Raw genomic sequence first — 26,104 nt, 5'->3', positions numbered from 1 at the left:
CCCCCCCTCCACATAGGCACCTTGTTTATAGCTAAGCTGAAAATTCTCCTGTGCAATTTCTTCCTATATGAAAAAAAACAAAAAAAGTTTCTTCACCCACCTGCTCAGCAATTCTCTGGCAGACAAATATTTTACAAGTAGCAGCAGCAAGTAATTTGTAGGCAGAGAAAAACTATTCTTACTTTTTGTGAAGGTCTTTATTTTGGTTCAAGGTAACTAAAGTTTTGGACAAAAAAAAGCTATGCTGGACTTGCTCCTGACGATTTTTCGTTTTTTAAACCAGCAAAATTATTACTTTTGACAATAGGAATTTCACTGGAAAATGCCTGACTGCCAGTTTAAGCCAAGTGAGAACCCATGCCAAGAACTTGAAGGTTTGCTACATGTTATTTTGTAATTCACACTCAGATTGATAAACTTACTAAGAATCTAGTTTACATTGTCAAAACCATTCTGGGACTTAAGTAACTGGCAGGACCTCCATTTAAAGCTCTAAAATGTCATCTCTTGACATTGGTGCTGCTTTTCCACTTTCAGAAACTAACCAGGGTAGTTACTAAGAATGTTTGACTTGGGATAGGTTTCTGAATAGGAGATATCCTGTTACTTTTCATTATCAAAAATTTTGACAATGCAACATAGTTGATTTAACATTCCTCTACTTGTAACAGCCAGCCTCCTAACTTCATTAGTATACTCATATAAGCATCTATATTAGTCTTCTTCTGTTGCTCACAAAGTAGACAAGTTGCTTCTCTAATGTATACTGCTTATATTCTTTCTATTTGAGCTGCGCAGTTATACAAAAACTATTTTTTTTTATAAAATCATTATGTAGTATGTGACAAGTGGCTTCATATTAACACCCTTCCTTCCTCTGCTAAATGGAAAACAGATAAAACATTAATGGAAAAGCATTTTGGTGTCAAAGCCATTAACATTCTTCCAAAATGCATAACTGCTCTTGACTATCTTGAGTCAATATTGCCAACATAAAAGGATGCTCATGAACATACACAGGGGACAGGAGAGTAGGGATGGGAAGGGAGGAAAGGATTTGGAATGAAGAATGGGAAATTAAAGTCATATCTGCACTAGGGTAGGCATCTTCATTGATCAGGAACCTGAGTTTTTACAAAAGGACACGTGCAATTAGAAAGGCAAGCAGATGAGAGGATAAAAAAATAAAACAGAGTTGAGCAACAGCAGCAGCAGCAGCCAGTTTTACTTCTGGTTTGGAAGGAAAAAAAGGCAAAAGAAAACCAACAAAACAACCAATCAAACAAACAAACCAATAACTGAAAAAAGTTTGTAACTATTTTTTTTTTTTTTTAATTTCACAAGTTTTCACAAGGACAAAGTTATAGAAGGAAACCCACAGCAGTTGCTAGGTCATGCAGAACCATTAATTGTCATACCTTGGCCCATTCTATTCATCCTTGTTGCACTTTAGAAAAAGAAGTAAGCTATGTAAGTTTTACAATGCTTTTAAACTGTCATATTTCCTGTTGAGCACTTTAACTGGCACATCCTTGTAGTAATAAATATTCTTAGGGCAAAACATGATAACTTTCTTTGCAAAAAGAAACGCATGAATTTGTCTTTATGATGAAGAGCAACTGTAATAGACTCATTTTTTAGAGGGGCATCCATAATTTGTAACGTATTTCACTGTTAGGACTTAAAGCTGCATTTAAATGCACATACACATATATACTGTATTCCAATCATTATGCTTAACACTGCACAGTGGTACTCTATGTAGCCCACTTATACAGTTCCAGGTTTGTCAGTAAAAGTGCTTGGCTTCATTGTCAATTCACACAGCAAGCAAATTTTCAAAATTATCATGCTTGGGGAAGGGGAAGGTAGAAAACGACACTAACCATAAAAGCACCTTGTCTGGGTTGGCAGTTACAACGCTAATCACTCCCACATCCAAATATTTATTTTCTGTCTGCATGCTTTCTTGCTGAATAGCCAGGGATGTTGGTATGTGTTTCTGGCCTCTCTATCCTGGGAAACTCCTCATACTTCCTAGAACTAGTTCTATATTTCAAAAGCTTGGCATTTGAAATTAGGGAAAAAAACCAAGCTTGAAGTATCATTTCTATGGCGGTCTAAGATAGGTTCCTTTCCACTACTTTATTTAATTCCCTGCCACAATTTTTGTTTGGCTAGGTGTGTGATTGGTGAGAATCTGCAACAACTAAACTCTGGCAAATGCCTAGAACATGATGCCTCAGCACAGTGTTTCCACCCCAGCCCTCTTGCTCTGCTCATCAGCTGTCTAGGGCACAGCACCTTTTCTTCTCAAATGAAAGAGACCTTAACGGCACTCAGTTGCCTTCCCCTATATTCTTGTGTATTGGCACGCACCTGTTGAAAAGAACCAGCTAGAACATGGAACAGGATTTCTGGAGGATCTTCGCATATTGGGACTCTCATTGGAAGATTTATACCACCACTCTAACATGGAAAACTTAAACTACCATCTGGGGAAAGGAACAAAGTCTCTTGAGATCTGATACTTAAGCATAGAAAAATGCTTGCTCTTTTCTGAGCATTATTTATTCTGTACATAAGGTGACTAATTCACCTTTTAGAGACGTAAAAGTCCCAGGAAGGCAGCTTTTAATGACTTACATCCAATATTTATGATACATATGGCTTTTTATCCCAAATGTCAAAAGTGAAAGAAAATATAGCGATTCATGTGGCTGTATAAATAGACAGAATAATAATTTAATATGCAATTAGACTCTTTCTAAACTTAAATTAAACCACTGGAGTTTTACAACTCCATGCCCAGACAATTTCAGTGTTAACGGGAAAAGACACTATCTCCAAAAGACTAGTATTTTAGAGAAAGTCCTTAAACAAACAGAAAAGTCCCTGATGTTGCTTTGGTATAGAGCAGGTGCGTAGCAATAATCTATACAAAGCGTAAGCCCTATACAATATATGCTTTGAGTGTGAAAAATCAGAAGGGATTTTTCTTGGTTGTGGGTTTGGTTTGGTTTTGGGTTTTTTTTGTGTGTTTTTTGTTTTGTTTTTGTGTTTTGTTTTTGTTGGGGTTTTTTGTTTTGTTTTGTTTTGGTTTTTTTTTTGTTTTTTTTAGTTTTTTAATGGGTTAGTTTTATGAGCTTCATATAAATGTAGCAACTACTGTAAATATGAATATAAAAAAAATTACCACAACATACATCAACACTTCTGCACTAAATAACTTTTTTTGTGTAACTCTGACATCAAGAGCAAGTGTTTATGTTAAATATACTCTATTTTCTGATATGTAGAGTAACTGCAGTGTTATTTATGTTTTCAGTGTGCCTATGGGTTTAGAATTTTTTTTTCTCCCCTAGCATCATAAATAACTTTTGGTCCGTCTGCTTTGTTGCTGTTGTGCTTAAGGGTTTTATGGTGGTGAAATAAAAATGACAATCACATGCACACTGTCATACATATGCAAAATATGTATACAAAAAGGGAGAATTCCATGGGAAAACAGTGAACATTACTGCTGGAAACATTAAGTGGGGATAATGGGTGGTGAATGCAAGTTTCACACACAGTGGGAGTAGATACACATATCAAAGTCTATCTTCCTGCACATACTTCTGTTTTTCCCGGGAATCCCTGGTCTTGGTGCGGTTCGGTCGGTTTGCTGTTGATGGGATGGAGTGAACTGATGAGCTCTTCTTGCTGGAAGAATAGGAGGAATGGGAGGAATGAGAAAGACTGGCCCGGGACTGGCCAGCGTTGTGGTCAAATTGCATCAAACAGAAGATCAAGTCCGTCGGCACAAGCTCAAATTCATATGGTGGGTTTGTGATAACATAACTGGAAAGAAAGAAAGAAAGGAAGGAAGGAAGAAAGAAAAAAGGAAAAAAAGAAAGATAGATTAGATTTGTACTAAAAATATTTCTTCTGGAGTTTTTTCTCATGAGCATTTATCCAGATTTTTGCATTTCTATTTCCTTCAGTGTGTACCTATTTTTAGCTCACATGATACCTGTTATGATTTAGGACCTTCTTATGTCAGATATCACTTTTTGTATGTTTTCTGTTGCACTGTCTAAGTAGGATGTTCTTTAAGTGAATCATGTCATGATTTTTCAGAGAAGACACCATACAAATCACCCTCCTTTCTCTAGCTGCATGGTAATGCAATGACTAGCAAACAGATTTACATATTGACAAAACCCAGTAACATATCCACCAGCAACGGTATTTAAAAGGATGTCTGAAAAGCATGGAGAGGAGGAAAATATATATTTACTATATATTTATTAAATATTTAAATACTGCCAATAGAGCAAGGGATGTAATTATTTGTTTGGATTGTGATGGTACATAAAATAAGTTAAGAAAAATATATCAGCAAATTTGAAGTGACATTAATTCATTCCACATATACATTCATGGCCTGAAAGAGCATTCATAAAGAGAAATCTGCACATCCAAGAATCCAACATTGCTAAGTATACATCCCAGGCCTGAAATAAAAATTCTATCCAATTTAAAGACTCCTCATCTTCAACTAACCCCTTTTCAGGGTAGGAAGGACTTACAGACCCGGCTGATAATTTTTTTTCATGCATGTAAAAAACATATTTCAGCAAGGCAATAGGCATTTTCTGTCCAAGCAACAAATGAATAAAAATTGATCATGAAGCTCACAACTTCATTTTGAATTAATTCAGTCCTCATAAGAAATCTGGTTTAGCTGCCTCAGGGACATGAGTTACTTATAAATCCAAGAAAGAATCCCAACTATAGCAATTACAGTGTAAATCTAAACTGAAAATATTTTTTTCTACCCAATTTGTCCAAATCCTTACAAAAGAAACCACTTTGGTCGGCTGAAGGGTTGTTTTACTGCCATGTTCACTCAGTAATGATACTTCTTGTGGAGAATGAACCAGTGGTAGATTTGTGATAGTTCTGGTATTGTTATGTGTGTACTTCTAGTAGGAACTTAATTAAGACACATTTCAAGTAAGCTGCTAAATGGCTTTCAGTTTGCAAAGATGGAAATGTATCTGCTCTATTTGAAGCACTGAGGTCAGCCTTGGTCCTACTGAAATAAAAATGCAGCCTACCAGAGAAGGGTTTTCATTTACTGGAAGAAATTATGATTAGATATAGATGGTACCAATGGGAAACCCAGATGAGTATTTTTTGAGCATTCAGAAAGAAGGAAGTCTAGCTACTATAATCTAAATTACTATCAAGTAGCTTACAGCTGACTGATATAAGCAAACTGAAGTCCTTCCCTTGTATGCAAGCAGTGGATCATCAGAAATCAAAGAAGAGAAAGATATGGTCTGAAAATTTACTTTAAAGATTTTTTGTTAAAAGTATCTGAAAACTTATGTAATGATATCCAGCCTAAGATTTAAACTCAGCCGAGTCATCATAAAGTCCTCAAGTAGCTTTTGTGGTAAAGTTATGTACAAAATGGAGAAAACTTCTTAAAATTTATTACAGGTGCTGGGATCTTTCTCACTGAGAAGACTGAAGAATAGTGTTCTAAAAGACTAGACTTACCGTTTAGTGCATTGGCTGGGAGTACTTAGATGTGCATCCCTTAATCGATAAATTCCAAAGCAAAGCATATTGTATGTTTTCAGTGCTTTACAAAATAGATCTCCATAACAACCTCCATCCTAGGAGAAAGAAGAGGGGATTAAAAAAAAAAAAAGAAAAAAGAGAGAGAACAGTACATTTTCCTTTCTTTTCTCTGTTAACACAGTGTCAGGGAACAGGATTTTCAGTATGAGCCTGTACAAAAAGGACAATGTATAGGCAGCATGTTGTTTGCTATGAATGAGAATCTTTTACCCAAGGAAATGAATAATCTAAATGTTTTATTTCAAATAAGTAATTATGTAAATTGATCATTAGTTTGGAGAGCCTTGGTCCATGAAATGATGGTAAACTGGGAAAAGTGAGTGATTTGCTTTAAGCTGGAAATATAAATTTTGCTATCAAACAATTCATATTCTATAAATTACATTAACTGTGGTGTTAAAACTGTTAGTATTTTTGACCCTTTTTTGGCAGTAGCCATACTGTCACCTAGACAAATAAATTCACTGGGAAGCACAATAGAAATCTGATTTCTGAGGGGTTAAAAGGATAGTAAAATATTTCCTACTTTAAAACAATGATGAAATGTATTCCATATTTAATAAACAATATAAATATTTTGATTAGCAAAAAAAAGTTTATATTTCATAATTTGTATATCTAAAATTTTGATTCTTAAGTAATGATTGAGTGTTAATGCATTCTGTCTGCCTTCACTGATGTAGAGCAATTGAGGCTTTGGCAAAATAGCATTTGAAGGATTGGTACTGCTTGTTTTATTTGTGAAAATGTTACACCATATGCCCAAGTGTTCTGATGAGCTGTTAGTCTCAACTGTGAATGTACTTCTACATGAACTGAAAGTCTGTTTACTTCTGTCTGTGTACTTTCATTGCCCTTAATCCTTAAACTGTGATTCTCTGTCATTTCTGTGAAGAAAGTTGCTCCATTGTTTTTGAACAGAGCTGGTGAACACAAGAATAATCTAAGAAATACCAAATCCTACATCATCATCAAAGCGAAGTGGGTGCTTTGGAATTCACCTCAAGATTACAAGATTTGGTCCAGAAAATATTTTTAGATACTCCTTTATCCAAATGTGCAATTTTCTAAAAATGGTTTGTTTATTTGGTTTGGGGTTTTAGTGGAGTCAAAATGTCAGAAAATTAGGATTTCCCAAGAATTTTAGTTCATCCAGAAATAAGAGAAAAACCTTATAGCTTTGTTTTCAAGCTAATAAGTGTATGTTAAGCAAGGAAGCATATTTTAAGTATGGAAGCTCCATGTAAAGACTAAATAAGCTTATCAAAGCCCAACAAAGGTATACATATTGCTCATGTTTACAATGGATTATTGATAAGAATAGAATGAGCTCATGCATCTCTTTAGCTGACAACTAAGAAGAGCCACAGGATTTTCTGTATGAAATATCCAAGACAAGGAGTCTGAGAAGTCATATAGCTTCTTGAAAAGGGTAAAAGCAAACCTGTCATCCTGTGCTGTAAATTGTCAAATGATCCAAAAGCTCTATTAAATTAAATAATGGAAATTACACATGAATTAAGATAGCTTTATAATTCAGTCTGAGAGAAAACAAATAGACTGCAAACCAGCCTTGGTCCTACATTTCCTTCATGATCTTACCCCTAGGTCTGCAAATGGCCCATCATACAAAGCCAACTGAGCAACTCGACACCTGTCCCTGTTTGCAAGTGTCTGGGGTGTGCTGTAACCTCCTCTCAATGCGTTTTCCTCGGCAATCAGTGCTTCGAGCTCTGGTGTGGCTCCTCCTGTTACCAATGTCCGTATCAGTGTGAGGATATTGTCATTGAAGTATGTCTGCAGAGATAAAAGAAAGCTCTTTAAGCAAACACCATTAAAGTCACAACTGAAGACATCCAAATTACAACTTTTCTGGGTTTCTGCTGTTTAAAGTTCTTGGCTGTCTCTTCAAATAATTTTATATAGGAAGTGAAAAGACAGCAGCCTCCAATTACTCTATTTTCTTTTATCCCATTAGGCTCCTATACTATATCCTTCCCTTAAAACACCAATTCAGGCCGATTTTTATTAAAGTACAAAAATTTGAATGATTTATGTTTCCTATAATTGGTGTTAGTAGTGATGCAATGACTGCTTTCCTTCTTATTGCTTTCATGTCTAATAATGGGCTTTAGGACATGTAATTGTAAAATTCAGACCACATTTAAGGCTTACACAAGCTAGATTGCCTTTTTACTCTTGTCACCAATTCGTTGGGGACCTGCCTTTGTGCTGCAAATGTCATTACTTATTACTGTGGCTGGACTCTAGCAGTCTAACCAGTGTATTGTACTAAACATCTTATTACGAGACTTGACAGTGTTCAGACATAAGCATGTATCAATTAAACATCTTGAATTCATTCCAGATAAATGTATGATGAGTTTAGGATCCTGGTGGTCCTTTTAAAAAACTCTAGGGTATAGGGTAAGTGTGGTTTATTAGGGAAGATTTACTCCACACTGACATTTTGCCAGCATCTGTAGCATTGCTGGTCTGTCAGGCAAACAATGGGTATTTAAATATTAATTTAATGCCAGATGAATGACTTTCAAGTTCTCTTAAAAGTATACTGGTATAGTTCAGAGATACTCTGCAATGCAATATACTAGGTGAAAAGTAATGTTGAACAAAAATAAGACTCCCCATCACTTACAATGTCACTAATATCCATGTTTTCAGAAGTGCTGCAAGCATGGGGGACATACAAGAAGAAAATGAGCTCACTGTAGAGTACACAGGATAGACATTACTGGATTTGTGAATTCCATTCCTAGATTTGTGACTTTTATTGAATTTAGGACTTGGAAAAATTGTCTGTAATCCAATCAAGTGAAAATGCATACTGAATTTTCAAACACTGCTTGTTATCCAAAGATAATACTTTTAAAATAATACTTTTAAATGAAATTCATTGCTCTATCCATATAAAGTAACTGTATTTAATACATGGGTAAACTGAGGTACAGGTTGAAATATTTTATCCTGAGATCAAAAAGCAGAACTGGCTTCCTATCCATGTTACTTTGATATTCTTTCTTTGTATAATGAAACTTCAGTTTTATTGTTCACTTGAGATGACAGATAAAAGAGAAGAAAATTAATTCTATGCATCAACGTTTTTCACAGTTACACTAAAGTTTCATAACTTTAAGCTTCTCTGCTTATTTATATAGGCATATATACCATTCACCTGTTGATTAAATTGAGAGGAACATATTGTTATTGTTATACATGCCCTAAAGCAAATATTTGCATCCCATCAACTCAAATTATTTTAAATTAGCTTCAATAAGGCACTACATATTTTGAATACAAAGTGTACTGTAAAGAGTTGTCTGTCATTAGCAGGGGTTCAGGAAGATTCAGTTAGTCTAAAGCAACAGCTAATCTCAAACCAGCTCTTACATACATGGAGGCACTCAAACCTTTCTTAACATATAGCAAAATCAATGTTATCCCCTGCAGGAATGTAAGTCTGGAGTGATTACATGATGTTTAGTAGGAATTGCTGTAGTGAGAGAGAGAAGACATTCAGGCATGATTGTTTATTCTTCAGTTATTTCTTCCTTGATGTCCCTGAGGTGAGAATCAGAGTTGCCCTCTTTGGCAACTCTTCCCACTGTGTTATACCTTTCCAACATGGAAGTACTCAGTAAAAAAAAAAAAAAATTGGCATTAATTTTAGTCTCTTTTCTTAGCATTTGTTATACTATATACCACTCAGAACTAAAATAATTGGCACAATTCTCTTACTCCTGCAGTTAGGCAATAGTGTCACTTGACACCAGTTTCATGGATATAAAGCCAAATACTGCCACATCTAGAGGTTGGAGGCACTGCAATTGTAGAAGCTGAAAAAACCCTTTCAGTAAAAATGTGCTTCAACATATTCTGTATGGCACTTCAAGCACTTATCTTCACAGAAGCATACCATTTTCCGCAATAGTGTCTTTTCTTATGCCTTCCCCACTTTAATTCAGCATTTTTGACTCCCTTTTCTTCTTTAAGTAGTGATATATAGTATTATTCAGAAATTCTATTCTCAGTTTTTCATCTATAAGTCAAGATAGAAGAACGTGAAACAAAAGTAAAGCATATACTTTATTGGTAGATTTTTTAGGTCTGGTTTACAATGAGGCCAACTATGGTAAGAAACATTCACCTGCTTTAACACTGATGGATGCTGCTCTGTGTAAAATAGCCTGTTTGTATAGACTGCTGAGTTGCAGGGATTAGTAAAACATGCAAAATTTGTACTAATAATTTTATTACTCTTTAGGAGGTATCATTAGGCCAGCCTTTGCTGGTTTCCGACTCTCTCTCTGTAAATCAAATTAGGGCAACTATATCCAGAATCCAAAATTTAAACATTATATATTCTCTTAGCTCATCTGCATTTTGTATTGTGCAAGTGCACAATGACCCCTTATTGTAAATTCAGTTGTAGCTCACTAGAGCATGATCTACTAAGAAATTATACTGTGGCCATATTGCTCCTTTTACTACAGATCTCATACTAAACTGAGAAATAAAAGCGTTGGTAAAATAATGTATGAAGTCAGGCACCTGTCACAAATTCATTAATACAAATAAAATAGAACAAAATAAAATAAACACCCTCTCCCCCAAGACTAGTGCAATTAAGAAGTAATGGGCCCAATTCTGACTTATGTGCCAACTGGAGTAACTCTGGGAGCCATACACTACTATGAAAGTGATGCAAATGAGAAAAGAATCAGGTCTATTCTCCATGGAACAGAACCCTGTCACTGGAGAAAGGCCTCCCACTGCTAGACAAATGTTAAAGCGAAGCTAAGACACTTATTAGCAAAGGAGGCAACATTTATCTTGGAACAATGGCTTAATTCGGGTTTCACACCATGACCAATGTGGATGTCACCATTTAATCAGATGGATGAGCACGGCCAAGTGATGAGTTTTGTGGTTTTTGCCATCAATGAGTGAAAAGATTCCAACTTTCAAGGCAGACTGCTCTGGCATTGCAACCATCAGAAAATGCCCAACCATAAGTAAGAAAGGATGGGTGAATAGGAAACTGTAACTTGTCACCTTCTGCTAAACAGGGTTGCTTTCTCCTGTACTAATATATTTCACACTCCTCAGGACAAACCTGTCTGTCGATGCTTTCAACTGTCACAAAAATCAGACTCCTCTCATTACCTCTTTTGTACTGCGGGACACTGAAAAGCTGCACTAGCTGATATCCATTTCCTTTGGAATAGTAATACACTGAAATTAATTTCAGAGTGATCTTCTACTTGCTCAGTGGGAGGGTGCATGGCCTGGATATGCCAGTACTTATAAGAAACTGATCTACAGAATGTCTTTGGAAAGGTGGTGCTGTACTTAAAAGTAACGAGACACTTTCCAGTGATGGTAGTGAATCCCTTTTGTTGACTGTAAAATCATAACTGAAGAAATGCTTGTTTGCTACTGCCATTAACTGAACACACACTGGACATCTGTATGACATCCCTATAATTGGCATCCAGATTGAGAACATTAAATAGATGTAGTCTAAACACAGAAAAAAGGAAATGAATGCATCATAGACACCGAAACTAGGTAAAAAGCAAGGGAATTCGACATAGATATCTGAGCTAGTAGTGCCACCTAGCCTATGTTCCAGAACTGTAGTGCAGCTCTTTCAAACATTTCAGGGATGCCTTCCCGTTTGTTGAATCATTTTTTAAAGTATAATTACCAGAGTGCTTATGTTTTGCAGTTAATGCTGTCAAGCCTTTTAAACTAATTGGTCTTTTACAGAAAATTTAACTGAAAATTAGCACATCTTTTAATAACATTGCTTTAATAGCACTTTGCCTTTCATTTATAATTACTCAAAAAATGTCATTTTCCAAGTAATATCTGCCATTTTTGTGTTTTCTAGTGTTTTTATAGGGATTTCTTTTAAGAAGACTCCTCCTCCACTCCATGCAGTTTTTAACACTGCTCTCAAACAAATATTTTAACTTGCTTTACTTTTTCAGTTTGAGGAATCTTGTTCAACGAATAATATATATCCAAATCTGAGGAATGACTGAGCTAACATCAGTAACTTGTAAAAAAAATAAAAAGGCCTCTGAGACAGAATCAACAGCAGAAAAATAATAAAAGTGTTTCACAGTCTGAAAAAGTCTACTGCGTCTCAAAATATTGTCCAAATTTTAAAGAAGTTTGGTACACTGGGTTACAAGACGCTGCTTGCTAATCCCCTGAATAGACTTGCATAAAAAATAGTCTTGCATTTCAAAATGTCCATGACATAGATTAGAAACGTTTCTTTTCTGTGTAAATAAGACTTTGAGGATCCCTGAGGGAGAACTCCTGAGTAAGCAGTATACTGAAAAGTTATTTTTAACTGCTTTAACTATTGTCTTCCATTCTGTGCTTTTGTTTATATGAAGAAAAAATAGAATTTAGTATTATAGAACAAAAATCAAGACATGAAGTTCTAGAAGAAGGAAATAAATTCTAGGATATTGAATGTTAAATGGTATAATCTGTTTCTAGAGATCCTTGCCTCTAACGGTACCACTTGGACAGTATCAAGTCTACTGTCAGCAGTATGTATGGGAGGGATGCAACCTGCCAGAACTTTTTTAGTTCTCGTATCTTCAGCACTAAAAGGAGTAACAGAGAAGCTCTGGCTCCCAGGTCAACTGTTGAAACCTTTGAAGGTACTACGTGTTGATAAAACTGGTTTCCTTGCATGCACAAGATTTTCTGGAATATCTCAACAAGATCCAGAAAAGGGAAAAGTACTTCTCAAAAATTTGCTTTTCTTAAGCTATCCTGTGTCACGTAACTTTCTTACAGCTGTAGATAATATTTTTACAAAACACCCACATTATCTAAAAGGTGCTGCCAATCCCATGTTTTTAGCCACATTCAGTTTGGCTGAGAGCACATGAGCATGTGCTTTGCTTTTCAGGAGCAGCGCCACCTTGAGACTGACAGGCTACATTTATTCTTTCCCTGGGCTTGCATATGTTATGACAAAACAAATATTAATATATCATTCAAGTCTCTGATGGCAGTAGATGTCTCTTCAAAGACATAATAATGATTAGCTGGCATGATTTAACAATAGCCACTGCCACACTTAAAACATGAACCGTGCCTAGAGTCTTCACAGAGTACAATAATGCACTTTAACTGAAGCCTGGAGAGACCACTGTTACCAACTCATAAAAAAGACAATGCAGTTTTTGAGCTCATTATTGTCTTCTGAGCAATGATCTTCAAACTACCACATTGTGAATCACAGGCTTGTGGAATATATTGCCTTTGCAGCAGAGGGCAAACTGTGTGTAGATAGCCTGTAGATAGTATTTTGAAAGGTAAACTTCATTAAACCTTTTATCTTTGAAGTAAGAAAATAACAGACAATTTCAAATCTAAAATATCTGTTATTTTATAGGAAATGATGCTAAACTAGCAGAACGTAATGAACTTCAGCATTCAGATTTGAATAAGAAAGTGACAACACATTTTCTAATCTGTATGAGCAGGGTTTAGTCCACTACTTTTATATTAAAAAAATATGTAAAATAAAATATTAATTTAATGCTGATAAATACTGTTGAATTATCACTATTCAATAACTGAATACTTTAACAAATTATTTTAAATCTATTTTGTATCTCTTTTTTTATATATATGTATGCTTCAAATTACCTGCAGGTCAGAAAGAATACAGCATGTGTGGGTTTTATTCTACTCTCTAATCTTTCTTATACCTGTTTTACTACAAAACCCCACTACTGTGAGAAGACATTCAATATTAATGTAGCAGTTCATACATTGTATGTTTATATTGTAGACCATACAAGGAATTTGCCTTCCAGAGATATCAACAGAGATCATAAATTGGAACTTTTCTATAAAAATCAAGCAATAAAAAATCCTGAATCATTAAATGGATCTAATAGTGAGCTATATCCTTGTCTCAAAGTGAGCTGGTACAGGCCAGCACAGTGTGAATTACTTCCTTGTTACAGAATTCCTGTGAAATTAATAGGATGAAAGGATGACTGTAGATCTCATCATTTAGATAGGATTTTGGGTTCAGTTTGCTAGTACTGGCTTGAAGTAAGACAGAAGAAATAGAAGCTGGTCCCTAAAAACAAGTGTACTCTAGAAATAAAAACAACCCCAACAAACCAAGAGATAATATACTGCAAGTAGATTAGATTGCGTGAGACACACTCTTTTCCTTGGAGAAGAAGTAAAAGGAGAATACATCCTTCCCATGAGAACAGGGATAGTGAAGGGAAAACATCTCACACATCTTACACTTTCTGAAGGGTCAGGAAGAATTGTACTTTTCAAACTCTTTACTAGGCCTTTGAGGAATAAAAGAGAAAATAATGCTGCTACCGATCAGCAAAGTGGTGAAAGGAAAGACAGGATGGTGAACAATTCTAAGTGACTGAATCCTTGGCTTGTCTTCTTGATTAGTATTTTTCCTAAGTTAGACTCTTCTGCTCTTGTTATCACATTTACTTCTCTGGCTTCAGGCTGCACTGTCCCTGACATATAATATGACCACTTAGATGTGAAAACATTTGAAAAAAAGACTCTTGAAGAAAAGAATTGCAGAAGCAGAGAGGCATGTTGTCAAAAACTGTAAGTTAATAAAAGCTAGCAACAACTAAAAATATTGTGAGGATTATATGATGAGTTCCAAGTAAAAAATTCTGAACAGTCATGGTCCATGTGTTTCTTATTGCCTCATTATTTACATGACATACCTTTGCACAAGAAAGCAATAGTGTCCACAATATTTTCGCTCTCTTTTGTGGTGATGCCAGTGGCAATCAGAAGAATTAACCCTACTTTTCCCATGATCCTGGAAGTGCCCTACTAAACAGTTAATTCTGGGACATTGATTTAGATAACCATGTGAGTAGATACACAGGTCTTGCCATAACAGTTTCAAGCCTTAATGCTAAATTATTCCCATTTATAATGTGAAAATACATAGAGATTTTAATTAGAGAAGGTACAGAGGTACAGACTTTAAGTGTGCTCTGAATTTGTCGCATCTGCAAAATATGGCAAATAACTTTCAAAAAAAGTATTTTCAGAGTTTATTGCAAACTCCTAGGCTGCATTAGAACATAATATTATCAGTGTAGAGTGATATTATTAATCTGTGGATGGAAAATATGAGGAACAAATCAGGGAATAAAAATATGAAATACAGACATATAAATATGAAAAGCGAATAAAATATTAAATAATCCGGATCACTGAATTTTTCTTTAAAGCAAAAAGCTTCATTCTGAGTTTAGGGAAGGTCAGATTTGGCTCCTTTAAGGAAATCCGTTTGCGCATTTCTAATATTACTTGGTGTTTATAACAGATGATTCCCAGCACTACAGAACTTTATTCCATGGGGAGCTCAGAATGACTGCTCAGATTTGAAAAAGACTATGTCCTTGCTTCATCCAGCAGAGCTTAAGGTCCCTCTGAAAGACGTGCAGCTCACACAAAGCAAGACTGGTCTGAAAAAACAGCCAATATGAAGCAAGGGAGGATGAAATGAAGTATGACCAAGGTGTTTGCTTCAAAACAATACTGTGACTACAGACTAAAAACCCTAATGTAGACATAACCAAAGGCCATCATCTGTAGTTTCTGGCATGCACTTACGTTTTGATTCACAAAACAACTCATGTGAAAAAGAGATGATGACCTCTCTTCACACAAGTAGAGTTCATGTGATGGCTTTCGTATAGTTCTGTCAGTGTCCCCCAGTGCTTATACTCAGAGCATTGTTCATGGCTACAGGAAATTAAAAGCTTAAAACATGGTTGATGCTGTCTGACATGAATGGTGAGCATAGGGACCGACACACTGAATTTGGGTCTAGGTTTCAGGAGAGAGATACAATATTTTTTGGAAATTATTATCCTTAAAGCCTGACATGAGACTCTTTGCTCTTAAAACTGTGGATTTATGGTAGTCCTAGATATCTCAGTTGTTTTAAGGTCTCTGTGTCCAACTAAAAAAATAACCTAATTTAGGCACTGAAAGTCTCTTGACATCTAAGAGAAAAGTGTCTACTCCTGACTACCTGTGGAAAAGGGACTACGCTTTTATACTCTTTCATGATAAGTCTGATGGAAGGGAATGAAAAAGGTTTTGTTTGCTTACTGCGCTCATGAGAGAGTCCAGCACACTGACAGCAAATGCGGTTCCACATGCAAAGGGCTGCGTGAGATACAATTCTGTGTCTGGATCATCATCATCATCTTGGTCCAAGAACTGAACATTTGAATCATTTACTGAAAATAATAATAATAATAATAAAATCACAAGGTGTTTCTGGGTCACCAGCATGTGACCTTACACATTAGACAGTCAGAAAGAAAAAGAAACGGCATGTCTGGAAACACAGACTTGTGTCTTTGATGTCACTGAAAATGAAATCAAGATGGATGTGAAAATGTGCATTTAAAAATATCTGTTGATCATTATCTTGCTTGTAGGAGGTGACACTCTCACTTTTGAGAGGTGACTATCACCTTGTTGTAAAAGTAGCTCTGTGGCACCAGGTGCCTGCACTCAAAATGACATACATGATGCTCTTTCATATATTGAAACAATCTTGGCATTGGTCGGGTACAGTGGCTGAGGCTGTATGCATGTGTACAGTGAAATGTTATTACAAGATACCAAGACAGAACGCCACTGTAAAATAAAGGCTGTCCATAAAACTCTGATATAGCCCACAGGCATCTGTTAGACGTGCTGCTGTGATTCTTACTGGAGTGGTGTTAATGCACTTACAGCTCTAAAGAGGATAAACTGTCCTTTTAACATGCATCTATCTGAATGAATGAGCAATACTCCAGCTATTGTCTTGCAGCGCAAGGCCTTTTGTTCAAATATTTGTCTCCATAACTTCACTTCTGTATTAGCCAGTGTGAAGAAGAATCTGCATCAGGCTGTTTTAAAGAAAAAGCCCAAATAAAGTAATATTTGTCATTTAGACTTTCTCTGGCATTTCACTGTCACAGTTAAGTTCTCTGCTTCCACCTCATTCCACTAAAAATAGTTTCCTTGAGATCAGTATATTAAGTGGATCATATTTCATGAAGGACTTCATTTCCATATTAGTCCTCCTCTGACATGAAAGCACAGAATGCTTAGCTATGCCACCAAAATACTCTTTAACTTACTAAATGACAAATTAATTTCAGTTCCCATGCAAAGAAGGGAAATTAAAACTTTTTCAGCATTAGAAACTGTACACATTGACAATGTCCCTAATCCCCATGTGAAACACATCTCCTGAATCAACCCAGTGAGCTTTGAAAACAACTTGAGAGTTGCATTAGCTTGATTGGGTTTTGGCTCTGGACTTCTTAGGTTAGAACTTCTGCTTGATGTTCTGATCTTGCTTCCTATATAGTTTCATTTTCCATCCACTCTTCTTCCAACCTGTATATACTACTATGCTTGCCATGCTTAGCTTACAAAACATAACTATTGATGAAGTCTCACAACACCTGTCTGAAAGACATGAGAATTGTTATCCTCCATTGAGAGCCCTGTTGAGGCATGATCATTCAGCCAGTACCTGAGCTGAAGTAAGATTTAAAAATCCTGCCTTCCCACTCCCTGATGTAACTATGAAAACATAACACCTCAGTGTTATAAACAGAGAAGTGCTCTGCCCTGGGAGTCAGAAGAATTTCATCCTAGCAAACACCAATATCCACAATACTTCTTTCTTTGTACAATGGCTATCAATTTATTCTCCGGATTCTTGAGCAAAATAGTACTTGAAAGCCTGATGTATCATTTCAAAATGTACTTTTTGAAGAGCTTGTGCCTTAGTTTAATTTGCTAGTTGAGAGCAAGCACTATTGACAATATCATTCTTTTTCCACTTACATCTGGCAGACTAATACCTGACTTTGACACCACCTTGCTAGCCGTGAATGGTGTCAGTTTCCAAGGTACAACAAATCTAACATGAATTCTGCAAGTGTGTTTTTTCCTCCATATCTTTATCATCCTGATGCAAGTTAGCATGCTAGGATTTCTACAAAAAGCCTCTGGACTAGGTGAGGTAGGCTTAATGTGCGGTGCTGCACCATAGGAAATGCTCATCAAATACTGCTTGCAAAAGCTGGTGAGCGCTCTAATGAAAGAGAGCACCGCAGAAGCGTGGCTGCTGTTTTACAGCTTCAAAACCTGAGCTTCTGAGAAAAGTCCTACTCTGCAAAATAAACAAAAAAGTAGCTTAAGGGAAAGTATGATGCTGTTTGTTTGTGGTGGGGTTTTTTTGTTTGTTTGTTTGTTTTTTCTGGTATCTTTTATTTCTTCTTAGATTTCCTGTGAGAACTGCTAAGGCATGTTCAGCATATTGACAATAGGCTGAAATAACAAGAAGAGAAAGAGCAAGAGAAAGAGAGAGAGAAAAGGAGAGAAAAATTGGTGAGGGGAGGAAGGGCCCGGGAGGTGGGGAACCAGGCCAAAGAAAATGAATTGGTGAGAAGGTGCTATGAAAACAGCCGGCAGGTCAGGCGAGTGTGATCAAAGGTTTACTGATGCTGCGTGAAAAAAAAAAATCATTAAGAAAGGCCAGAACGAGACAGTCAATTTCAACCAGAACCACAAATAAAACACATTCAAAGCAGTGCTATGAGGGTAGCCCCTCTGATACAGCCAGATAAATAAAGGAAAAGCTGATGACAGTAAGAACAACAACAACAGAAAATAAGACAGTGATGTGAAGGAAAAAGGCACTTCTTACCCAGTTCAGTTATCATTAGAATGTGGGTTCCACTGTTTTTTTCCTGACTGATTGAAACCAAAGGCAGAAGTTTGCCAGGCTTAGCTAATAAGTAAAGTATTTAGGGGGAAAAGAAAGTACAGAAAGAGAATAAAGTAAGGGAAAAAGACAAGTAAGGCTCTAAAAAATAAAACTAAAAAAAGAAATAAAAGGACAAAGGACCACAAATCAAGTTTGTATTTGCCATGAAAAAAACAGAACAGCTTCTGCACTTCACATCACACCACTTGACAACATAAATACCCACAGCTAGAGTGGAAATCAGAGCCTGGTTACCTACCATCATCATATTCTCAGGAGTAAAAAGTCTCATATTATTATACAGTGTTTGGTTACACATGATTAAACAGTTCTGGATCATGAAGAAATAAACAAATGGCCTCTTACTATTGATTAAATGAACAGGAAATGTCTGCTCATACTTACTGTGTTTTTTTTCTTTTCTAACCTTAGCCCAAAGACCCCTGCTTATTTGTTACACTATGTAAAAAGCATCTTGTTTGATAGAGTGTTTATTTAACAAAATGGAGAAAACTCAAAGGAAAGAGAAATACATTTCAGTTACTCAAATAAAGTGAAACAACTGTTACTAATCTTTCTTTAGAGAGAGCAATTCAAAACAGTTATCAGAAGAGAAAACATAGCACTCTGACATACAGTATAGGTAATTTTCCTGAGACTGCATAACAAGGGAAATGGGAAAAAGATATGGGAACGTACATGAAAGGATAAACTTTAGCTTTCCTTACCTAGCTCTGTTATAATAGGGATGTTGGCTCCTGTTGTAATGGAGGGTTGACGTAACAGGCCATGGACTGGACTATTGTCTGGAGATGACCTATCCATCCCAGGGGGTGTAAAGCCTAAAAGAAAACCAAAAAAAAGAAAAAAAAGAGAAAGTTTACACGGCACAAATTATATTACAAAAATCCCCACCATCAGGGAATTCTCTATTCATTTTTTTCCTCAGAAAAGAATAGTAAAAAAAAATTGTCATTTAAAAAAAAAAAAAGAATTAATTTTCAACAATTATTTCTTAAAAGCATAATCATTCACAAATATGCAGGTCATTTCTACTGTAAGATATTTGGTAGATAATGGAGAAAATGAAATTTATTTTGTTATCCTAGGTAGCCTTTGCATCCAAACATGCATAATGGGAAGAGTATTGCTTACTTAAATATAAATAAACACCTAAAGACTTTAGATTAGAGAGGTTTAATTTTTGTCCTCTTAGTATCTCAAATAAATCTGAAAAAAACACCTTTCCTTAAACCTCAATTAACATTTTAAAGAGTATATTTTTTTGTAAACAGTAGTACAACCACAAGGAACAAATTGCTTCCATTAGCAGGTTTTAGGTTTGATCAACATTCAGGATTTAAAATTTTCTAACTGTTTTTCAGAAGCAATACAATGCACATAAAGTTGTTTGGGTTTTTTTTTGTAATTTCAGGTGCATCATTCATATTATGCATTTTTAAGAGGGCTACAATTATAGTTATACTGGGATGAAAGGGCGCATTCTAAGAAAAAAAAAAAGGATGGAAGGAAGAAGACACAGGTTTTCAAACAGTATGTAAGAGGGATGCTTGAAAAGCAACTAGAGAGTTTTATACCTTTGGGGATGTAAAGGAAACAAAGGTGGGAGGAAACATATTGGCAGGCACTCAAAGAAAAGAAAAATCTAGAGAGCAGCAAGGTTCACATCTAAAAAATATTGTGAATCAGACTGATTCTCTACGCAGTTTGAAATGGAGCTCTTGACACTAAGAATTTAATTTATTTATTTATTTATTTATTTATTTATTTATTTAAAAAACTACCCAGGAAGAGCCTTTTGGAGTTTGGTTAAAAAGCCTATGCAACAGTTGGACTGGAAATTCACAGTTGAGATTAAGGCATTCCATCTCCCTTGTCCATTAAAGCTGCAGAAAGCATAGGAATGTTCATTTAATGTCATTAATGCAGATGTGATGGTGAAGCCAGAGTTTGACTTAAGGGTTTCATGTAGACCAATATTAAGGCAGCATTTTTAGGAAAATATTTGATTGAGCCAAGATCACTTTAAAACATATATTTCTGAGAAAACATTCAATTTTTTGTCACATTATGCCCAAGATCTTTGACTTTACACTTGACATCCAGGGACAGTCTTTTGATCCTCTGTCATTACTGGTCTGAACTAGTTTTGAATTCTCCATATACTGATTCTAAATTAATCACACCCAAATTAATTCCTAACATAACTTCACTATCTTCTTGCAGTGTGGAAACTGTTTGACTGTGTTGAAGTCATACTTCTAAATTCAGTAGCAGATCAATGATGATATATTATCTATTTGTCTTTCTTCAGTTTGGAGACTAATTTACAAACCAGGAAATCTCTAAAATAAACTCTATTTGTTAACATGTTGTACCAGTTTTATATTATCTGAGGGATTTATGGTGCTTTTCTGGTGATAATTACCATCACTATTAACCTATGCCTAAACAAGACAAACTATAAGGACCACTAGATTCGGACTGCTTGATTTAATGGGATTTAAATTTTTATTTGATATTCAGTTCATTTCTCCCTATGTTTTTTCTATATCAAATATAGAATATATAGGTAATAAAACTAGAATCACTGAAAAGAGACTTACCTAGCCCTTAAGGAAGGTACCCATATGAATTTCCTTCTGACTATCACATGAAAGCTAGATACCACATGAAGACTTTAAGGACAGGATAAGTAAAAAGGGAGTGAAAAGTCTGTGAAGAAATTCTTTAGGAGAAAAGAAGTGAACGTGGTATCTTCAACAGGCTTGCAAGACAAAAACATCGCCATAGGCAAACCTAAGACAGCAAAGCAATTCTATTTGATGTTACCAGTGCACAGAAAATCTTTAGAAAGCAGATTTCTTAGAGACAATCGGAAATATTGGCAATGTTAAGTCGGTCATTTAATACTACTCATGCTGAAACTAATTCAGTAAGACTGGCATGGTGACAGTGAGTTGCATTCCCAAGTTGTGTTGGTTTGCAGATGTTTCCTTGAGTCTGGCCCTGTGACTGATAGACATATTGGCTCTTTGAATGCTTACTTCTGCAGAGACTAGGATTTCTCAAACTCACAAAGTGAGTCTAACAGACATGAGTTGCAGGTAACCCTGACACTCTTACAACAGCAGGAAAATTAAAGTGGGACTCCAAAGAGAGGGACTGCTATCTGAGGACAGGTGGATATTAGTGTGACACCTCCTTGTGCAGCAGGCTCCAGTGTCTAAATTTTGCATTCTGTTATGCTACAGGAAAGGCAAGACACAGCTTTTGTCAGAGCACATTAAAAAAAGCTCAAGTAGCTGTAGACTCCTTGACCAGTTAAGGTGGCAGACCCAGATGGGTCCTCTGCAGAATTACAAGTCAAAATGGCAGCAGCAAGATACACTCATCTGAGAGTAGAGAAAACTAATCTTGTTCCCATGCACCATAGAGGTTGTTCTGCTGGAAGCATCACTAGAGGCCTGCTTCCCTCTTTTTCCTGAAGGTTTGTTTCTCCTCATCTCAGGATGCACTCCCTAAAACATCTTTCAGTGAATCAGGTTCTTCAGAAGGTAAGAGCACATCAGTATTTCCCTTCTAGCTAAAAGCAAATTGGCATAACTGCATTTAAATGTATAAGTCCTTCTTGCCCTCCCTCTACTGCAATGTGCACACAGAGAGAGGCATGCACACGCATACTCGCCATCAAAGGCTATTTGTAGCCACCTCTCTCTAACCCTTCAAATATTTGTCTTCCTAGGATGGTGTTAGAAGATTGAAGTAAATGTGGCATTTCTGTTAGACATGGACTGTCAAGGAGCTCTGTAATTGCACACTGCACACAGTGCATTCAGTCTGAAATGCAGGAAGCATGTTAAAGGGATTTTGTTTTCTCCTTGAATGAAAAATAGACTCATGTTTTAATATTTTTCATCCTATAGCCTTGGAAGATGTGAGAAATATCTATTTTAGTTTAATTTTCTTGACCTTGCTTAATTTAGACATCTCTACAAATCCACTTTTAAAAAATATAAACATCTTGAAATATTTTCAGGAAAAGGAAAATTGGAATACTTAGGGATTTTGTATGTCCATGTTTGGAGTCACAAGGCATCATATAGCCTCAGGCCACATTCCCGCACCCAAATCACAATGTAAATTCTATACATAGGCTATTTTTTTTCCTTCAGAAGAGAGGAAAAAAAAATGCTGGAAAACTAACCTGCTTTATCAGAACTTTCATTTAAAGGCATGAAAAACTACAAGTGACAGCTGTGCAGATTCAGTGAATATGACATTTCTGAATTTCTTCAACTTGACGAGTAAACACCTTAAATCGGTAATGCTATATGCATAATACATGACCTGTACTTTGACATCCATCATCAAATGCTGACTTGAGAAAATACAGGTTTGTACGTCAAGGAATAGCACCCATAAAGCAGGGAGAAATTCAGGTCACAGGGTATTAGGAAATCTCTATTTCGTTACAGAAGCTGAAACAAGCTAAGGCATCAGATTTAAGATCCATTTTCAGCTGTGAAAAGATTCAATTCCTCTGCACAGAGCATTCATTTAGAAATGACATGCTTTCCTCACAGCCTCTTTTCATTTTCCTTTTCATATTCCATTTTCTCCTTCAATCCCCAAATCTTGTTCCATTAACGCTCATCAAAATCACAAAACAGGGCTGATAGTCGTGATCTTCTTATAACCACAGTGTCTCCTTGTTCAACAAACAACTGAGGGAGCTGTGGCTACAATTGCTTAGCAGGATCAACTCCTGAAGTAAAAGTCACATGGCCTGTGCAAGCCTGAGCACAGTCCCTGCACGAGGAAACATAGTAACAGTGGGGGGCTTCTGGAGGAGGGAATTCTCTTTATCCACAATTAGGAGGTAAGGTGCAGCACAATCATATCAGTTCCTGCAGCCACACTGCATCCAGTACTAAATTGCTGTACTGGGTGAGTGGATTGCCTTTGCATCACTTATTTTCTGGGTTTTTTTGTGCTTTTTCTCCTCACTTATTAAACTGTATTTACCTCAACCCATGAGGTTTGTTTCACTTTTGCCTTTCTGCTTCTCTCCCCCATCCCACTGGGGGGAAGTGAGAAAGAGACTGGGTAGGGGCTTAGTTATCAGCCAGAGTCAACCCACATCCATTGGCTATAGTGATAACCAACATAACATCAAACTGAGGAAATGGTTTAGACTTCAACAAGAGGTAGCAAGCCTTTGTCCTACTCTGAAGAAACATGCTGACAAACAGTGGATTAAATAGATCATGCCTCTGAGAAGAACACAGGCTCTGCGCTCCTGACATGATCAAAATCAGTGAGGATTGGCAGTTGGGAGCCACTTCTTCCCTCCTGGCCTCCTGCTTTGAGAGGAAGTGACTCCTGTGCCCTATCTCAGCTACCTGCTCTGAAGGAGTTTGAGCCTCCTGTAGTTCTCTGCAGAAAGCAGAGGTTCAGTGTCTTGATTCTGCACAAAGAAGTATGTCCCAGCTCCCTCTGGGATACTACTGCTCACACAAGCAGGTGAAACAGCCAAACAATTATATTAGACACAAGATCCTACCTCTTTAAGATATCCTCATCTTTGTGGAAGGAGAACCTTGAGCAAACTTCCTCCCCACAAGGAGGCAATCTTTTTTCTAAGAGTTACTGAGGATCGAGGTGATGCTCTGCTCAGAGCTCAGCAGTTGGCTGTCCTTGTCTCTTACAAAACACCACCTACAAAGGAATGAGCAGCACTGGGCTTCTGTGAGAGCTGTGTCTCCTGAGCCAAGCTGATCCATGGTCCTCTCAGGAACTCAGGGAGCACTAAATGTGGCTCAGCAGTAACATGCAGGTATTCTGGGAGCCACAGTGTCACTGTGATGAAGTTCAAAATTAAAGAATGCTGTCATGCTTAACAGTGACTTCTGCCCACTGAAAGCACCAGCAATAATTATAATTTGCCCTGCTTACATATTGTTTGGAGCAACTGCCCTGATGGCCAAGTGATCTGATTGTGCTGGCCATAAACTCCCATGCAGTTCACTTGACTGAGTACTGTCCTATGAAATGCAGGAAGGTTTACTCTAGATAGCAGTAAATATAACAGTTTGCTGAGGGTCCAGTAAAGTTTACTGGGGTTTTAATATAGAAACAAACTTGGCTCTTGAATGTGTATTGCTTCTGTTCCACTGACTTCACTGAGACTCAGATGGGCATATTCTCAAACCTGATTTTGATGTTACATTTATAAAATATCTTTTGTTCTAAAGGACCATAATGGATCCTTTATGATCCTATTTCCCTTCCCCCTGCCTCTTTCTTCTTTGCCTCCCTTCCCCTTCAAAGATGTTTGTTTTATTAAACAGGGACTCTATGCTGACAGAATGCAGTTTCCCAAACTGAAAATCCACTTGACAGACCTAAAGGTTGTGGCCTTGTCATTAAAGTGCCATGTAAATTGATAGTGCCTTTTAAATAATGCTATTCTAGGGAAAGGTGCCATGGGATTCACTGGATAATGTATGCACTAATGTCTTCAAAAATATAATTTTAAAAGCACATATATACTATTAAATAGCTCTGGCTCATCTAAGAAGCATGAAACAACAATCATATTTTGAGCATATTTGAATAACACACAGGTGGTGAACTGTCAAACATGCCCCAACAAGTTATCATGCAGAAACAGGGAACAAGGATTTTCATTAAGCAGAGCCAGCCAAAGAGAAATAATTCTCTTACAAAAGGACCTCAGAGCTATATCCCTTTGCTACTGTTTGCTGACAATGTCCATTAATATTCCAGTGAATTCAATTGAATGATAGACTATACCTGTTATTCTCCAAAGTACCACCACTTGGGTATACCTGGAAAGTTCAGCAGCAGTCATGCAGTAAAAGAGCTGCTGACATTCCTGGGAATCTGTTACAGCATTCAATTTAGAAACAATTCTATCTTCAATGTCCCATGTGGTCTGAGACAGAGAGTTGTATTTTGGCCTCAAAATGTGGAAATCCTTACCTCTGGTTTCAGTTCTTACTTTTACTATAATTTGTGCTTGAAGATCTAATAATTTATTGGAGATGATCTCTAAAGCTCTGGAAAAGGAGAACGTGGGGGGGCAGATGTGACTGCATAAGCTTCGAGCTCTCTCAGAGGCTGCAGCATCTTCAGAGATGCCCTGGGCCCAAACATAGGCTAGGTTAACTCCACAGAGAGTGAATAACTTTCTCGATTGTAACAACCCTCCAATGCTTTGGGAGTGGAACAACTCCTGGAGCACTGAATGCTGAGAGACACTGTTACAGAGAACAAGCTGTCATCTTCCTCCCAAGAAAGTGCTCTTCTCCAACATTTCTTTGTACACATACTGTTGAATTACAGAAACTTATTGTGAAAATGTCCAAATCAAAGCTCTAATGAAAGTACAGGAAAGTGGGATCAATGTTAGTTTTTGTTCCCCAAAGCATGCGAACCATTCTTGGGTGGGTTAGTGGTCCCATATTCTGAAAGTGTAAAGGGTTTTTAGGTCTGCTGGTCCTTGTGCTGCTCTAGTGAGGCAGGATTAAGCTCTAAAAACAAAGGTTAAGAGAAGGATTG

General features: G+C 36.7%; 1 protein-coding gene across 31 annotated transcripts in view; it reads right to left on the bottom strand.

Annotated features, from left to right (window-relative positions):
* The window catches only part of KCNMA1 (potassium calcium-activated channel subfamily M alpha 1), a 529,533-nt gene that overhangs the window by 4,891 nt on the left and 498,538 nt on the right, over positions 1-26,104 (bottom strand). For 19 of the 31 annotated variants that reach the window (XM_026850996.1, XM_026850999.1, XM_026851000.1 and 16 more), the window contains 6 exons: positions 19,225-19,338; positions 15,826-15,956; positions 7,240-7,434; positions 5,554-5,672; positions 3,619-3,843; positions 1,419-1,447 (listed from right to left, as the gene is read on the bottom strand). In XM_026850996.1, coding sequence (XP_026706797.1) covers positions 1,419-1,447; positions 3,619-3,843; positions 5,554-5,672; positions 7,240-7,434; positions 15,826-15,956; positions 19,225-19,338 — 813 coding nt within the window. Of the gene's footprint in view, positions 1-1,418; positions 1,448-3,359; positions 3,844-5,553; positions 5,673-7,239; positions 7,435-15,825; positions 15,957-19,224; positions 19,339-26,104 lie in introns of those variants that run through there. The other 12 variants (XM_026851010.1, XM_026851011.1, XM_026851022.1 and 9 more) reach the window with 2 other exon arrangements.

This window comes from Athene cunicularia (assembly GCF_003259725.1).
Source record: "Athene cunicularia isolate RWA chromosome 6 unlocalized genomic scaffold, athCun1 chr6_part1, whole genome shotgun sequence".
Lineage (NCBI taxonomy): Eukaryota > Metazoa > Chordata > Aves > Strigiformes > Strigidae > Athene > Athene cunicularia.
Note: the sequence above shows the minus strand (reverse complement) of the source record. Positions and strands in the feature narration are given on the sequence as shown.